This window comes from Python bivittatus, unplaced genomic scaffold (assembly GCF_059951505.1).
Source record: "Python bivittatus isolate LINGU-HERP-01145 unplaced genomic scaffold, Pbiv_v1 ctg000980_np1212, whole genome shotgun sequence".
In the NCBI taxonomy this organism is placed as follows: domain Eukaryota; kingdom Metazoa; phylum Chordata; class Lepidosauria; order Squamata; family Pythonidae; genus Python; species Python bivittatus.
In genome coordinates this window covers 35,291,050-35,310,025 of record NW_028277125.1, presented here as the reverse complement: position 1 = coordinate 35,310,025, position 18,976 = coordinate 35,291,050, and the positions used below count along the sequence as shown (strand labels likewise).

At 36.1% G+C, this 18,976-nt stretch overlaps 1 protein-coding gene across 2 annotated transcripts in view; it reads right to left on the bottom strand.

The window, feature by feature from the left end:
- LOC103053686 (glypican-5) overlaps nucleotides 1–18,976 on the bottom strand; it is a 403,447-nt gene that overhangs the window by 205,164 nt on the left and 179,307 nt on the right. Inside the window, exons 4-6 of one of the 2 annotated variants that reach the window (XM_088131929.1) lie at nucleotides 17,666–17,799; nucleotides 14,664–14,723; nucleotides 12,861–12,986 (exon numbers count right to left, since the gene is read on the bottom strand). In XM_088131929.1, the coding sequence (XP_087988055.1) occupies nucleotides 12,861–12,986; nucleotides 14,664–14,723; nucleotides 17,666–17,799 (320 nt within the window). The remainder of the gene's footprint in view (nucleotides 1–12,860; nucleotides 12,987–14,663; nucleotides 14,724–17,665; nucleotides 17,800–18,976) is intronic. The other variant, XM_088131930.1, reaches the window with a different exon arrangement.

Here is an 18,976-nt window from a genome sequence, read left to right as displayed (position 1 = left end):
TCTTTTCTCTGAATCACATATGATTGACCAGTGCTAATTATAATGATATATTTTGCATAATATTTTTTTTTAGTGGAAGGAGTGACAGTATATAATTGCATATTTTTTTATTACCAAGTTCAAATCGCCAAGGAATTGTACACTAAATAAAATAAAATAAAATAAATGAACAGCTGAAAAAAATTCCCTAAGCAGATCTGTTCTAACAAAAGATGGATTTAATGTCTGAACAGCACTACATAAAATCCTCTGAAATAATAAAAAGAGACAAATTCTTGTCAATGGAAAAGGGAATAACCAGGGATAATAAACTATCCTTATTTTATTAAACTTAAGTATAAATATTACAGCCTTTAGAGTTCCGTCAGTGGGAGATGGGATGAGCAATTATTTGTGAAGAGTGTACATTGCCTTATTCTCATTTTTGTTACAGGCAGTTATATATAATAAAATTATAAACCATATAATATGAATATAGAGATGAACAAAATATTAGTAACAGGCCTTCTCCTCCCACCTATTCTATAGCTATGATACAGTAAACTAGCTATAAAATTTGTTTTTCAAAGAAATCTGAGTAACACTGATTGAACTTGCACATTTCATCAACTGTTACTAAAGCTCCCAAGAACAGTTTATGGCCTGAAATAATTCAGTGATTTGATACTTGGATGGTATTTCCATTATGCAACAACTGAAATACTTTGCTCTATCACAGTGTTTCTCAACCTTGACAACTTTAAGATGTGTGGACTTCAACTGCCAGAATTCTGGGAGTTGAAGTCCACACATCTTAAAGTTGCCAAGGTTGAGAAACACTGCTCGACCATCTTAAAACACATCTCTCTTAAGAATTTAACATGAGACTTAGCAGACACACTATATGGGAGAATGGATATGGATCAGGAGGAAACCACAACCAGCTTACGATGAGAACAGACATGCTGTTATAAAATGACTTAAGTCACTTGGGGACTTATCTGTCAATAGAACCCTATGTATATTTATGGATTCATCTGTTATAAATTATTCAGGAATCCTTATAACTGTACCAAGGAATAAAGCTTGCTCTATAAGCTCTCCATGATATTGCAACATCTAATTCATCCCAAGAGAGCTACATATTTGTGCCAACGTCAGGCTGTACACACAAGTGCATAGTTTATAATCCACCACTGAGGCAGAATATCAACCAAATTAAGACTTCTCTTTAGATTCTGTGCAATTATACTAGGCAAAATATTCTTTAAGATGTGACCTCTAACATTCAGTAGATTATAAATAACCTTAAGCAAACATGGTCTGAGATTCAGATCTCATAGCAACCTAGCTTTTACACCTATTTCACTGGTTCTTTAAGGTGAACTAAGCAAAACCTACCTTATATTAAATTAGATATTTCCTAAAGAAAACTTGTTCTGTGATATTTCTTCTGGTTTCTAAGCTGCAGGCTTACACAAATCCAAAATATGAAGACTAAGTTTTATCCATTACTAAGCAACCTGTAAGGCCAGAGAGGTAAACTATTTAACTGAAGACTTCTTACTTTCCACAGTCCATATCTACTAGTTTCAGAATTTCCTTGCCAAGTTCCTCTTGTTCTGGTGGCATCTGTGAACCTATAACAAATCCTTGGCAAACTGTTTAGAAAAAGCAAGACAGAATGACAGGCTAGGTCTAAAACTACAACAGCAATATGATACATGTTCATTGTCTTGCCTGGCCATTTAAATGGAGACAGAGTATTCAGACATTTATTCTTATATACAACTTTTGAACAATTCAAGTGGTTCACTGAAATAACATCAGATTTGTAAGTAGCTCACATTTCTCCCTTTTAAAATTTCTTTATTCTATTTATTTACAGTGCTCATACAGAGTCCTCAACTCTGAGCAACTCCCAACATACTGCAAAAAATTAAATGTATCTTTCCCCCCCCCACTCTGTCATTTCTCTCAAAGGTAGGGGCACCACACTGAAGTCCTAGCATGAGGAAGAAGTTCTTCAAAGTTTTCTCTGCAATCTATCAAGTGTTCCTTCTCTCCGAACTGTGATAATTACGGTTCTTAATTTTAAATTATAACAGCAATCTAAATTCCTTGCAACCAGACAAGGAAATCCCTGCCACAATCTGTATGCTACTCCTAAGCATGCTTTCTTATATGTAATTCTCAGAGTTTCCCAAGATTATGCTGCTGAATTTAGTGGCAAACTCTCAGATTATAATAGTGCACTTCTTGGTTGATGTTGGAGGAAAAGGAAAGGAATATGTTAAATCTCAAACCAAAAAAATCACATACATGTGAAAATTAACCTATCAAGCCTTTTTTTCGGAATTAATCCTCTTACACAATCTGAGGCAATTGCCATGGGACAATCAGCCCAGCCTCACTTTCCTTCTTAAAGAAATTGCCTAGGTTTAAAATCCAGAATCAGATGCAATATGAAGGGAGCATTATTTTTCAAGAGCCACCAATGGCTCAGAAAGAAAACATCACCACCCTCCCAGGGATTTCAGTGTTCACTACAAATTAGAATATGATAACAAAACTTGAAGCAGGCTTTCATTCTATGCTATGGGTCTTCTCCTAACCCCAGACCATGGTTTGACTATACATGAAGCACCTTAGCACTGGATGATGAAATGGAGGAAGACTGTATCATCATAACCTTATTATAGTAAGTGCAAAGTACATAAATTAAACATGAACAAGAAAACAAAGAGGTCTAAGTAGATTGTGATAAATATATCAGAAAACTTATTATAACCCAAGTAGCGGAATGACCAATGAATGATAATCATTTTATTAGGGCTATGAAAAGCTCAGGCAGTTAAAAGTTTATTTTATTACAACTTTTGTTTTTGTTCTTTGTTTAGAAATTTTAAATGCAAGCAAAATAAATACCCCTGAGTTGGTAAATGGAGAAGGCCCATGTTCTATACATATCTCAGGAATTTGCCCCTGACATTCAGACTACTCTGTTCCTACTTAATGACATTTTTCCTCCTGTTGAATTTGTTTTTAAATGCTAGCATTGAAATTCCTTTGAAATTCAAATTCATTTGTCAATTTGCATTTGCATTTGAGTTTATACAATAGTTCTTTCAAAGCAGGTGGGGGGAAAAAATCTCACGACAAATAGGGATTTATCCCCACACAGTGAATAGTATCAACTACAATGAAACCATGGCAACTGTCAATTTAAACAATTTAAAAGAAAATGAATTAATGCAACCAACTCTTGAACTGTGTTTTATCACCATTGAAAACACATTTTGATTCCTGTAACATGAATTTCATTATAGTGAAGGTAGCCTTTGACTATTATTTTAATCCGTTATTTCTGATCTACAGTCAGCAGTTCCCCCAAGATCTAAATCTGTATCATGGGGGGAGGGGGGGGGGATGAAAGAATTTCTATTTCAACAACATGGGGCAAAATGTTGCCAGAAAATGCTCCTTTTAGAATAACACAGAGCGGAATGAATTAAGTGTAGATTTGCCCTATGTCCAGCTTCATGTGTTTTGCACAAATATTAAGAGCAACCAGAGATTAATTAAACATATTCATTTGTTGGAACTACATTTAGGTTACATTCCTAAATCTCACTGAACTTAAGTAGCCATACCTTAGAGCAGACATGTAGAGATTTGCACAATTAGCAGAATAAATTATTGTTAGAAATTCTAAGGCAAGGGGGTGGGGGAAATGAAGGCAGCAAAATGGGTGGAATATGCAAACACATATGGGCACGACTTGGCTTACAAGGAAATTTGGTAGATTCTTTGTTCTTGTTTTGCTTTGATATGCCTAGTTTTTGATATTCTGTTAGCATTTCATCTGTTTCTGAACTCAAAATGGTGGGAATCTATGCTATCAGCTTTCAGCAGCTTTCAAGATTTTAGGACTCCTAAAACCACAAAAATGGGAGTTGAGGGCCTTACAGGCCCTGGGACTACATGTTGCATACTCCGTTTCTAGGATATCTAAATTCAGGACCCCTCATTTTTTGGGGGGGGGGATCACATACTGTGAGACATTATTCAAATAATAGAAAAATCTAATATCAGAATTAAGCAGCTATAGTAATGGAGAAGTCTTTATCAGATCCTTAACCTTCTGCATATTTTATAAGCCATCTTCCTATACATAACATTTCTATACTTACTTATAAATGGACAATTAGATTATTAGCTTTATGGATGTGAACAGGGATAAATTTGCCCTGTTTTAATATGTCATTATGACTAATAACATAATAACAATAAAGAGTTTTAGCAATTTAGCATTAAATACACTTCTGAGGGGATTGTTTGGTGCTTTTTATTTTGGCAATTTAAAGCCCTAAGTGTTAATTTTTCTAAGATCAATAGTTCCCAGACTTTGCCTGGTGATTGCCAATAATCTCTGACAAATTCTTTAATGATGATAAAAGATTGCCTTTCTTATGTTTAGCAACATGTTTTAATTAACAATGGCATGATTTAATTTTTCCAAAGAAGCCATGTTTATTGTGGTCTAGATATCTAGCCAAGAATCTGACGAATAATGCTCTTTTTCAAAAGACTGCATACACTTTTCTGAAATACACCGTGCAGATTAGCACCCTTGAAATATGTCAAGCTTTTCAAAATAATTATTTTGTTTTTTGATAGAGTATTCTGAAGAAGTAGTAGGATTGCTCTAAGTAACTGAACACCTGACAGGGCAGAAGTGAGATGGGAAAAATATTTAATGCTGGCTAGCCTGGAATATAGAGGAGTATGGGTGGGGCTTAGAGTTCATTGAGCCCATGCAGATTTGCATCTTTGTCACCTCCACTGTATTTCTTTCACCTCTTCCTGGCACTGGCCTTCCCAATGGAGGAGGTAGGAGGATTGCATCTAATTGCATCACTGTCCTATGACCCACTGGACTGCAGACTAAATTAATGTTGTGGTTACTTCATTTGCAACTAACCATGAACCTATGCTTATTCAAATTTTACAGACATTTGATAACTAAAAGGGTGCATAGGTAGATGTCTGTGCAAGACACACAGAAAAAATAAGAAAAGCTGTCACACACTGAGGATTGATTTGATTTCTCTGTCCATTCATCTTAATTTTTGTATCAGTTCACCATAGTAGCTGACATATGGCAGAATTCTTGTCCTTGCTTTTGTCTTTCTCAAATAAGGGGCAGTGCAAAGTTCTTCAGTTGTACAATTGTAGAACAAGCAAGGTGCAGTCTTTATCAAGCAAGGGACAGCTCACCAGTCATAATGCGGTGTCTTATCAAATACCTGATTAAGTCCTAATTTGGAAAACCAAAGCAAGCTGTAAAATACAAAGCTCCTTGCAGTGGCCTCTAGGCGGTGTGAAAAAAAAGGAGCTAAGTTCATAGACTTCTTTGTATAACCCATTGCGTGCAGATACTATATGTATGTGTATAATAGCAACACTGAAAATATTATTTATGTAGATTTTTAAACTCAATACACTAATTTTTATATTCTTAGAAAAGTAGTTTTAATATAATGAATATAATATCAAAATTCAAGTTGAGTGCACAAATATCAAAGCCTATGATTAAGCCTAAAAATCAACTTAAATCAAATGTGTTTAGTATTGGCTGGACTTAGTAGCCTGGTAATAAGTCCAAACTTTAAGCAAAACCCCTTTTCTTCCTAGAAAAGAATGGCCTCCCTCAGGGATGGGACAATTTAAGTAAGGATACAACATTTGCCCCAATTGGTGCCACCTGTGTTATGGAACCTGTCCTTTGGGAGGGTGGAGCAGGGGGCTATAAACATGGCCTGCTGCCAAAAGCATTTGGTACCTTCCCTCCCGCTGTTAATTCATCAGAATGGGTTTATACTGTTCATGTTTCCAAATGATGATTCTTCTCCTTTTTTCCAACTGATTAATTGTTCCTTGAGCTTGTTTTTCATCTACTCTCTCCTGCCTTTCAGGTCCATTTTGAAACTGAGGGTTAAAGAGGTGATTTCTTTTTGAAAGGTTGTCACTACTGAATAGTAGATTGTACTATCATTATTAAAAGTTATCTTCAGTAATCTTGATCTCCATTAAGGTTGGCTCTCTGTTCAATTACAAAGGCAGGAGCAGTTGCAACGATGCCTTAGCAATGTGTTAATCCACAGGTCAGAGACCTTGGTCTGAATGTTTGCCCTGCACCAGACAGCCTGAAAATATTTTACCCTGTTTGGTCCAAGTGGAAGAGCTAACACACATATGGAGGGAAGAGAGCTGAATTATCTAAGCACCTCCAATAGACACTCAGCCTTTTAGAAGAATCACAGTATCTTTCCCATGGAACAGTTGCCCCCTAGTACCATGCCTATTAATAACATTCCTTTTAAATCCTTCATTCTCTGTCTGACATTTTTTGTGGTGGGGAGCAGTAGCCAAGTATTTAAAAACTCAGGAGTTAGATACTGTAGGAACCATTAAAAAAGGAATGTCTTTTTAATTTTTTAAGTATAATTTTAAACTAAACTTGTTATTGAGAATAAAATGTAGGTATACAGGTCCAGGAAACAATTCGTTTCAGACAAAGTAGAGGTGATGGAAAAATGGTATTTATTAGATAGACATCTCTTTGTAAATTTGGAGAGTCTGTTTGTAATCAACTGCCTCTGTGGGTGATAAGAAAGTTTTGGGTGTTTTGCCAAATCTCCATGTGTGGCCACCATATGAAACTAGCTAATTCAGCCCATTTGGAAATTAAGAGGATGCTTGGTTTGAAGGCAATGGAGAGAGAAGTGGGAATGCTGTAGCACATACTCGCCTGAAACTGAAGAGAATTAAATCTAAGAGTTTGTAGCTGTTCCCACTGAAGTCCTTTGAGGCATAAAAGCATCTTGCATAAGTGTTAATTCTGTTTCTACTTAGGAAAGGAAAAGCTAACAACCTCACACAACCACCCAGACTCTAGAAATCATTAAAAATATACTAACTGGAATTGTCTTCTATTTGAACTGTTGATAATACTGTACAATGGTAATATCGTTTTGCAGTCTACTACTAAATTACATAGAATTAGATGCATGGCCATAACCACAGCTGATATAGGCATCTAGTCTCCCATCCCTCTGGTCTTGTTATCCACAATGGGCAAAACACTAAGGCAATAGTGTTTTAAAGTAACATTAGACTTTAAAATGAAGGGCCTATCTTTTTAGATAGTAATATATAGTACTTCCATTATTTCAAAATGTGGCCAATCAGCCATATTGAAATTCAGCCTTCACTGCTCATACAGCTGAGTGACACCCAGAAAATTCTGGGAAAGAAGGATAAATATTCCTTGTTTGATAAATGTTTGGGGAAGGAATTCTTCATGAAAGTAAAGATTCTGAAGATTATGTGGTAGGGCACATGTACCAATGCATCCTTGATGCCTTAACTACTCTTTCATTGGCACACTCCATAGTGTTTCGTTGTGGCAAGTCACGCATATTCCAATGAACTTTTGATTACCATAAGAATCTTAATAGAAGCTAGAATCAAAGGACTCTCTGTGTGTGTGTGTGATTGAGAAATACAGGAAAGGAGGAAAACATTTCCTGAATGTAGAAAAGATTCCCCTCTGCGCTACAGACATGATTTTCAATGATGATGAATAACCTAAGATTTCTCAAAATTCCATATTATAGATATTTAATGCAACTATATGTATTTTTCATGCAGAACTGTACAGTCATCAGTTCTCATTAACTGGAATAATACTAACTGAGCAGAATCATCCATATTCAGCTTAGTTTAAACAAACATTGGTCACAGAGATATAAAACATAAATGTTCCATCGGCTTATATATAATGTGCAGTAAAATGTATTGCATAAATAAACAAATAAATGAATAAATAAATAAATGAAAATATTAGTTCCAGCCAGAGTTAGAGGGTTTTTGACATTGTGCAGTTCCTCTTACATCAATTCCTCCATGCATGGCTAGAAATCTCAGTTCTCCATATAGGAGACTCCTTATTCAGGAACTGGCTTACTCAATAGAAGGCTCATGGATATAATTTGGCTAGATCAGTTACTTTATTGAAGACTAAAGGAAGCTGTACACAACAGAAGATCTGCCTATTGCAAAGCATGGCAATCAAAGCCTATACATAGATAGATGCTCCAAGGTTTAAATCCTAGGTTATTTCTTCTTACTTTTCTAAATCAGTGGATTTTCTACTGTTCTTTTCAAGACCATGGGGAGCAAATGATGTGTTGCCATAATGGGAATTACTAGTTCTTGTTTTTCCAACTTCATTCCTAACACAGATCTTTTTTAAAAAAAATCTCCACAGTACATGAGAACTCATAAATCAGTTTCTGTAAGTTACTAAGAATATTCTCAGATGAGAGCAACATCTGCTGCTTCAGTAGGAGCCAAGAAACCAGGAGAAACCCCCAACCATGGACCCATCTTTGAGGCAGTGTGACCCCTTCCAGAGCCAACATAGAAGCCAACCATGAACCAAACATTTCTGGATGAATAGCAACTCTATCTTGTGGCTTGGGATTCAATTTCAGCTTGTTTCATCCCATCAAATTCCTTACATTATACATAGATTTCCTGTGTACTTCAAAAAGAATCAACAATTGTTTATGTTGAATAAGAGTTTGTCTCCCAAGCAGGGTTCTCCAAAGTGGTCAATATTGACCCCCAAGGGTTGATGGGACTATCCAAGGGGTCAATGTTGTTATTATTATTTGTAGTACTATTAGTTAAAGTGATATTTAACTCCATACTTTTTTATCATGTACAGCATCCTTATTTTCATCATATCTATAACCACTTCATACAATGCCTTTTGTATTTTTTTTTAATTAGGGGTTTATTAAAAAATTAAATCCAGGCTGATTTACTGTTTGTGTTTATTCAGAAGCAAGTTGCAATAACTCGGTTGGGCTCTCTAATAGGGTATTGAATAGCAACTTTAACTGTTTCTTTTTTCCCCCAAACTCAGTGGGACAATTCACTGAAAATTCAGTGAGAATCAGGATGCAACCATTGACTATTACATCTGACATTTTCTGAAACTAGAGCCTCCCTTCCTTATCATTCTGTAAAACACAATTATTAGTTCAAAATTACTACCGTAGTATTTGGCCACTGATAGCATGGGATTCTGTGGCATTGTTTGCTATTTGTTTACCATAAGAAATTAATGGGATCTAAATACAGACTACGTATTTGCATTTCTCAGTAACAGAAGAGTAAGCAAATAGGCCTTATGTATTACAGTCCCTTCTATGCTTTGATGAAAGTGGTTCCTGTATGTGTGCTACACAGATGCCACTTGCTGAGTGAAGTGAAGCACAGCGGCCATCGTATTTCACCCATTAGAAATGAGTCACTGTAGTTTTTTCCTGAGGCATTTAGAAAGGGTGTTTCACTTGCAGCTTCACAGAAGTAAAGCTCTTTTCCAAAAATTCATACAGCCGGTAAGTATATCCAATAGCTTGACAATATATGCTTAAAACACGTCAAGCTTCACATGAAAAATATCCCTGCTTGTTTGATCACATTGTAACAGCTGTATGAATATTGTTTGCTTTTTAAAATGGAATTCTAAGATACATCAATTTGAGTTTCAATATAACCTTTTGGAAAGCTACTGAACTGTTAAGCCCCTAATCAGATTGCTCAAGTGAAATATATGCCATCTCACTGTCAAGTAACAAAGACCCTTTATTTAAAACAATCCTTTGTCTCATTGAGTTACATTTTTCTGGTAAGTTAAAATGTACATAACTAAATCTGTAGCAAGCAGGTCCAAAATTGATCTAGAAAGCAAACACACAGTAAAACAGCACACAGAGTCAGATATAAGGACTGTAAACAGGTAAATTTTTCATGCTCTGTCACAGACAGAGATTATCTTTGCTTAAAATGAAGAGGTCAAACAGTGTTTGTTACATTTAGGAAGTTAATTCTGCCATGACAGAATTTACACCAAACTAAGTACCAGTTCAGCAGGAATTTCATATGTGATTCATCTACATCTCTTTGCCCTAACCCATTGATAGTACAAACATAAAGTGTCTTCAATTAGCAAATTAGCCAAAACCTAATCTTTTTGCTCTGATGATTATGATTATGGAAAAATCAAATCTTGGCTAGACTGAATTCTCCGTACTGCACAGAGCATGTGGAAGTGCGACCAGTACAGCTGCTGGTACCACCCAGGAAGCCTAGAGCCTACCAGTTTTAGAAATGAAGGAAGGTGAGCCGCTAAAGAAGGAGGCAATCCATCACTTTCTCCAAGGCCTCCTCAAACTACTTTAATCCAATCTACTCTCCAAACATTCCTCCACCCATTGCCTGAATATCCCCAACTTTCCACTACTGATCTTAATTATGGTTAAGAATTATTCTTCGTGTGGATAAAATTCCACTTTGTTCTTAAAGGTTTGTCTATTAAGCTCACATCCACTGTAGTCAAGCATTAGCCATAATAATAGCATAAGCAATTTTTAAGGCCATCTTAGTGAAAGGGCAGAGGTTTTTTCAGCTAATTCCAAATGAAAATAATAATGAAAAGGAAAGCCATAAAAAGTATTCTGATCATTTGAATAGGAAAACCTAAATCTTTGTGTGATCAAACTTTCACAGCTGTGTCTAACATGCATTTTTCACAGTTTTTATGAAACCAGGCAATTTATGAAAAAAATATTTTTTAAGGAGAAATCTTTAAAAACATCAAGCTATTTAGATCATAGGATTGTTTTTTTTTCCTGAAATGTACTGTTGCTGACTAACAGAATAGCATTATTACTATTCTGTATTGTATTAATAGTCCATTTTTTGTTAAGTGCTATTTAGTTAAGATGCGTATTTCTTAACCAAACAGGTAAAGCAGTATTGATAGACTTCTCTCATTCATTTCATCACTTTTTATTCCTAATTCATTGAAAATAATCATTTTGTAATTTTATGGTGATATAGCAAGATTTGTATTATAAAGACACAGCCCATTTTACATCTTAATCATCTTAGCTACCCAAAAGAGCATCTTTGTAGATGCTGGCTCCTCCCAAAATCATTCTAATTTTTGTCATATCTTCAATTTGATCTGTGCAAGATAGAATCACTGCCTATTTACTGCAACACATTTTCTTTTTTAAATGTTGGTGAACTAAAAACTCTCAAGCTATTTGAGATTGCATTGTACATGGGGCTGCATTTGAAAATGTGTCAGCCTTGCAAGGTAGTCCAGACAAGAAGCACACCCAGAAGTAATAGCTGTATCTTTATTATAAGGTTACATTAACAGAAGCTTGCAAGTCTGAAAGTACATCTCTTCCCCATTGCCTCTCCAGTCCAAGGAACTAGAGAGGGTCTCTTCTGAGACACTGGCCATGTCCCCATTCCTTCTGTGGACTCAGCTGCAACTTGTCTGACCAAGCAGCTCTTCCTTCTGTCTCCCCAGTTCATTCCCACATACCATTACAAAACTTCAGTTTGTTCAAATTAGAATGGCTAAGACTGCTCACTGACTCTGACGCATATAAACATATTCTCCATCTACGCTGGCTGCCAGTTCATTTCTAGACACAATTCAAAGTGCTGGATTGGACCGTTAAAGCCCTAAATGGCTTAGGACCAGGTTACCTGGAGGAGTGCCTTATAAGCCTACCTGGACTTTAAGGTCATCTAATGAGAACCTCCTTCAGGTTCTCTCACCAAAGGAAGTGAAGTGGCCCTCTACATGGGGGAGAGCTTTTTCTGTGGTGGCATCCCATTCATGGAATTCCCACCCCAGACAAACTTGACTGGTATCCACACTAGCTTCATTTCGGTGCCAGGTGAAGACCCTTCGATTTTCCCTGGCTTTTTAACCATCTTGTAATTGTATTTTAATTCATAATGTTTTAGTCTAAGCAGAACTGCCTTGCAGCTGCCTAGTTTATGCAGTGTTTATATTTTGCCTTTTAATTATGTATGTTTTTATTCAGACTCTATTTTATGTGTTTTACTGTAAACTGTCCAGAGAGCTTTGGCCATTGTGCACTTTAAAACATTTAAATAAATAAATTATATGATCATAATATCATCTTTTGTCAAAAAATTAAGTGCTATAAAATCAATGATGAATATTCAAGTGTACCCAAAAATGGCTGTAGCGAAACATCTGGTAATCAGATGAAAGATCACAATGTTTAATATAAAGGAAATCACTAATATTGGCTGGCACTTCTTAGCTACTGTATTCATCTCTTAGCCTTTGTATTCCATTTCAGACTTTAACCGCGATACAATAAAACTCTAATCAAAATTGCAAAACAAACTATTTCATTTTTTCCTTACCAACCAGATAAAACAACACTATTTTGTCTTGTTTTGAAGCACCAGCTAAATGCCTTCTCTTCCATTTAACAGGTTAAAAAATCCCTTTTAGGAATAACTCTGTGATTCAGGAGAACTAGCAAGGAATGCAATAAATCTAAAGTAACACATTTAATGGATAATTACGGCTTAACAGACGAGTCTTGTCTCTTTAAGTACAAATTGACAAGAATTAAGTCACAATTATTCTAAGTTGAGCTGGCTTGCCTGGGTAATAGACTCAGAGCTTCACTAATGCTTCTACCCAAACATATTGTAGTTGGAAACCATTTGTGGTATGCAGAAACAAGATATTTCAACTTGCACACATAGATTCACTTCTGCAACATAGATACTGTACAAGATACTTCTTTTTGGCAACCTGGAAAGCACTATGAAGTGTTATCCCCAATACAGAAATTCATGCAATTAAAATACCTTTTTGAATATTACATTAGAAAAATCAGTGGAAAAGGATCAATATCAAGATGTGCTCCCTCCTAGAAATCTTTCACAATTACCTTTCTACAACATCCTCGCCATTCCAGCAGGTTGAGCTGTCTTTCATCACGAGATCACCTTCACAGAGCCTTTCTGTCAAAGAGGCATAAAAAGTTCTGGATCGTTTCATATAATTGATAAATTCCCTAGAAATTAAATACAGAACATTTTAAAAATCATTAACTATACCACATTGATTTCTTCCTTATCTTAATAATGCAACAATTATATATTTGAGATACAACGATCCCTCAAGGTTATTTAAAAAGTGGGCTTTAAAAAGAGACGGCTGTTTCATTCTTCATTAAATTCTTAATTCATAACTTGAACTAGACAAATTAAATCATATCTAAGATGTAAGTCCATCAAATCCATGAGGCATTTGAATGTTGAAGTTGAATAATATATTATTTATTCCTCCCTTTCTTTCAGTGTTTGTGTTTGGGTCTGATAGAGAACAAAGTAAAGAAGATCTAATGGGCAGGAAAAGCCAAGTTTGTAGCTCCTGATTTGATTTAAAAATTCTTAGAGAAAGGATAGCATTTAACTTTTAAGTGATATATGAAATGTCAGCAACTATTTGGATATCCTAATATTTCAATTAGATTTTATTTTATTTTTAAAATCAACAACTATATTCTCAGAATCGTAAGCAATAGAGTCCTCCCATGCATTTCTATTGTCCTTCTAAGTTTCCTTACGAGTTCTTTAAATTTTTCTTTCTCCATAGCATTAAGAAAGAAAAAAAGATGGAATCGATGGACAATGTTTTTGATTTGATAGTGTAAGCAACTGTCCATCTTGACGTACAGTACCTCTAAATAAATCTCAGTTTCCTAAACTGACCTATCCCATCTATAGAAAAAGAAAGAAAGAAAAAGGAGATGATCCAGTGTGTCTCTGGACTGAGTCCAGACTAAGTCCAGAACACACAACAGGATTTCCTTGTAATTCCCAAGTTATTTCTGATTACAGTTTTGCACCCTTCTGTGCAAGAAGAAAGCTGCCTCCTGCCACAAATACAGCTTGACTTTACTTGGCTGGCCTTGTAAGAATGAGATCAACTGGTGCCAATATCACCAGTTGATTAATAGGGACTTTGAATTGAAAAGGAAAGCACATTACATTCCTTACTGTCTCCTCTTAGGTGGTTCTGGCTAAAGCCTGATAAAAGATTAAATCTGACTTTTGGAAGTTATAAAAAGGTAAACCTATCTAACTGCATATTGAGTTTTAAAGACCAACAAGTTATTTATCAGAGTAAAAGAAAAAAATGGCTTATCTGAAAAATGTGATAAATTTGGATAGCAAATCTGGAACTCCACAGCATTTGGAATCTGTTGTCCATGTTTTGCAGCTTTCTGTAAAATTAATATGGCTGTGCAATATTTCCAATTTTATTCCAAAATATGCTTTGGAGTGTGAACGTGGCAGCTGTATACTACTCCTTAAAACAGATGCCTCTTTTCAAATGGCAGTTGCAGAGGACAGCAACGCAATCCCAGGAAAAGATGTTGATGTTAAAAAGTTGCAGAGAGGGAAGTTGCTCCCAGATTATTTCTAAAGCACAAATCGAATTCTGAACGGTGTATGATCCAGCAGTATCCATCTGCCTGATTTGTGTTTAACAGTAATTTCGAATTTAGATTTTAGGGCTCATAGTTTAAAAACTTTTGGACAGCCATACTTTGCCAACACCTGTTAAATAAATATTAAAAGTATATTATGGTAATGTTAAATTAACCCTTCTCTTCTTAGAATGGAATGAAGAACCTTCATTAAAATGAAGAGACAAAAGTATGTTGACATCTTTGCATTCTTACCGGGACATTTTTTTCAAACTTCTGGATTTGTCATTCTTTGAAGCTTTCAGAGGCAGAGAACTGGAGTAGGCCAAGGAGAATAGCCAAGGGGAAAAGAGGGAATTCAGGTAAATGAAGAAAGAAATGAGAAACAAAAAGTAATAAATTATTTGAAAGAAAAGATAAACATGCACAGGATTAAATCAGAAAAGAATAAATGCTATTAAAATATGCTTCAACCTATATTTTAAAAATACTATAGTCTACCCACCAGTTTAATTCTCTTTACACTGTGCCCTTTCTGTTGAGGATCTGAATTGTTTTCTAAATCATATGGAAATACATTTATCTCTTAAAAGAGAAAGAAAGAAATGGATATGACTACAAAATAAAGCTTAACATGATGAAAATAAATCTTTTTTTTTTCCATATCCAAATGTCACATTAAAAAAGTTATTGATATATGTGAGATGTACATAAAACATGATTTGTGGATGAGAAGCATGTACTGTTGATGGGAAAGCAATGATTTTCAGGGGCACCAAAAATTAGCTGTTTTTCTTTAAGGAAGTTCCTGTCAACCCAACAGGTCGAAAACTCACGTGAGTAGATAAATGGGTACTCTCACTCCGGTGGGAGGAAAAATGCTGGCGGCGCCTTGCAAAAAAGGAGTCGGGAGCAGTTGCTGGTAAGCGCGAAAAACCGCGCACACCCGAAAAGGGCGCGAAGCAACGGAAACCCCGCCTCCTGCACTCGCCAGCTGGGCTCTGCCCTAGGAAGGAGGTTCTGGCAAACCACTTCCGAAAAACAATTGCCTTGAAAACTGCAAGGACTCGTCCAAGCAGTCACTGCAGGGTCAGCAATGACTGAGCACAGACCAAAAAAAAAAAAAAAGAAGTGAATTGCCTCCTGGGTACTTTGAAATAGTTGCAGCTACATAAATAAACAACTAAGTAAATACAGGTCTGCTTGCTTGTTTTAAACAAGCATAAAATACCACAAATTTGTTTAAAAGAATTTTGTATCAGTGGTGGAATACACGATTCATGTGAAGATGTTCCCATATTCAGTCCTTGGAGTCTCTAGGTAGTCCTGGGAAAATCTGCCTGATTATACATTTTGTTTTATGTGTTGTGTGTTTTTATAATTTATTGCCATGTTAAACTTTGAAACTTTGCTTACCACCCAGAGTTACTATGGCAAGATGGGCAGATGAATGAAATAAATAAACGCAGCAATCAAGATAATGGTCCAATTCTCTAAAAACCTTACAAATTTGAACTAGTACTTTCAAAAACCGTTCAGCTCCCAGGAGACCCTAAACATAAAGAAGACCTTGAGCTAAGCTCGACTTCTGGTGTCTACAGGGACACCACAATATGAGAGGGAGGTTGGCAGTATTGCAAGTACTAATGAGGTCTGACACTGTTTCACTTTTAAAAAGTGATTTAAAGCCAACTTGTTTACAGGACTCCTTATAGAGAAAATATAAAGGGGTGCTTATATTGCCCAGAACATCTCTTTTAGAATTTGTTTTTTCAAAAAGCAAAAATGCCAAAACCAAAATTCCGATGCTATATAAACTGTTCCCTTCTGCAATCAAATGTTGAGCATTTAACAGAATGCACCTCTAGATTATTAAATGTCAGGATATCTAAAAGAGGAACTCAGATATCAGAGTCAAGTGACTGGGGTTGCCAAACAGCCCGAGCCAAGTGTATGAAATACTTTTCTACACAGTCACTGATTAAGATGTGGCACCATTCATGTAGCACCTCTGTGACTTCAAAATGTTATACTACCCTTAATATTGAAACTATTAGGTATATTTCCAAAAAGCATTTACACTGCTTGTACATTTCTGCTTTGATGAAGGACAATTCAACAACAACCACTCCTACCATCTGCTGAATAGGTGTATCATTGCATGCATAGCTAAGGTTAATTAGGACAGCATGCAGCGCAACTTTCAAACAAGCCAGCACTGTCCCAGAGAGACAGGTTTCACAAAATGGAAAAGATATGGGAAGAGGAAAATAAGGGCAAACAGCAGTAAAATAGGAAATTACTATTTTGAGAAGACACATTAGCCACAAGGATAGAGGAAAGGAATACCAGAAGTGAAATGCTTATCCATCTGGAACTGAGTATATAACCATCTTGGAAAATGGTGCAAAAGTAAGACAATCATAAACTTTTTCTGTACCTGTATAATTATTCACCAGTCATGTGCTGGTTTACACTAGGGGAGATAGCAACTGGCCAATTCACTTAAGAATCACTCGTTTCAATTGATCAGACACCTTTACAAGTGACACAACCTTTATTGTGAAACCATTCTACAAAATAATTTGATGACGTTAAGACAACTGAGCCTAAGTCAGTGGCAGAGTCTACTGCTTAAATCAGTAAAAAGTCCAGGATTTTCAGTAGTTTGGAAATGACACTAATTTACATTGCTAGCTCCAAATTACTGAAAAATCTAAGCCTTTTACCTCTAGGCCTGCTTCTACTATTGATTTTATTTCAGTTCCTTTCATCATCACAGTATGTGTAGTAAGAGTCTGAAAACTGTAGGCACTCCACTAGTATAAGCTATAGGCCCTTGCTAATTCTCTATTTATATCCTGATTTTACAACTGATTTTACCCATCAAGGTATTTGTTGCCAGATTTTCTATTCAAGGTCATACTCCCATCATTTATAAATTGCTGAAATCAATGGCTCCTTGATTAAATTACCCTATGTTGACTACAGATTAATAACAATATATCTAACTCAGTACTAATTTTAGATAGGCCTTATCCAGAGCTGAAATAAGCTTCTGCTTATTTAACTTCCTTTATTTTCATTAAAAATGTAAAATACAACTGTCCTTTCAGGTCTGCTTTTCATCTGTCTGAAAAACAAGAGTCTTTGATACGTGATGGAAATATGGGAGAATCAGAATTACTATCATCATCATCATTTGGGGAAACTTTCATCCCAGAATTTATGAGGAAATGTTTTTCTTTCAGAATTACCTCCTTTTATTGTTAAGAGTAGTCGAGTGGGCCATTGTTAGAGGTGGTTTCTCTATTATTTCCTTTGCTTGAACTATGCTGTCTGGCAAAGGTTTCACTTCTTTTTCTTCAGGATGTCCACATACTTTATCTACCTGTAAGAAGACAGGAAAGAAGAAAAAGGGCACCAGATCAGAACTAGTATATATAATATGAAGACCACAGCACTTACAGCATAATAGGGTTGTTTAATGTTTTGCATTTGAAGAAGAAAAGGTCCTTAGGAGCACACAAGGAGACTCACATAGCATCTGTCAGCAACTCCTTCAAGCAGCTGCATCTTTTCCCATGATCACACAGCTGCCCTCCCTAACTACAGCATAATCCTGGGTTGAAAGAACTGCCAACAGGTGCTATATTCACACCCATCCATATTTTTGCCTTTGAATCCAAAGCACTCCACAATCCTAAATACTCAACTTTTTTTAGACCCAGCGGTGCCCTTGGTTTTTGAGTGGCATACTTTAGGAAGTAAGAAAAGCCAGGGCAAAACAATTTTTGACTTTATTTAACTGAAAGGTAACTACATTGTAATTACAGGCGGTCTCCAGGTTAAGAACGAGTTCCTTTCCTAAGCCTGTCTTCAGCAGTTTCCAATGGCTCATGAAAACTTCGCGTGGCTTCAACAGTTTGTTGGCTCCAGGAAGGAGATTACCATCTGCCATTTTTAGTAACAGGCAGCCGATTCATAAGTATGAGTTGTCTGTAACTCAGACATTTTTAACCCAGGGCTCGCCTGTACATCCTTGAAGTTTTTACTTTGCACTAGATCATATGTTCCATTACTGAGGATAGACAGTCCTGAGTCTCAGGTTGGGTTCAATGGAGCAATCCAAGACCAGAAATTGCTATAGAACTATGATCTACTCAGAATCTTATTGAAATTCAGCTGAGCAGAGCATAGAGTGATAGTTTTTAAAACCCTTTCCTCCTCCCTTGATTACACTGAGAGGGAAATCCAGTGCAAGCCTCAGGCTGGTACAAATTAGGGAAGCAATCCTAGAATAAATGTTGCAGGGTTTTTGCTGGCTTTGATTAGTACGAATACCTCCTGGAGCAGTCATATATCCATGAAGCTTTCCCTGGTCACAAGGAGTAGGCCCGTGCAAAGTAGGCATAACCCATCTCATTGCTTTAATCTGAAGATCTTGTACTCCAAGTGAAGCAACAGAGGTGACAGGCTTCATCTGAAACAACAAAGTGGGGCTGATCCATTCCAGTTGGCTACTTTGCAAATGGCTTCTGTGTAAGTGCTGTATATATGCAGAAGTC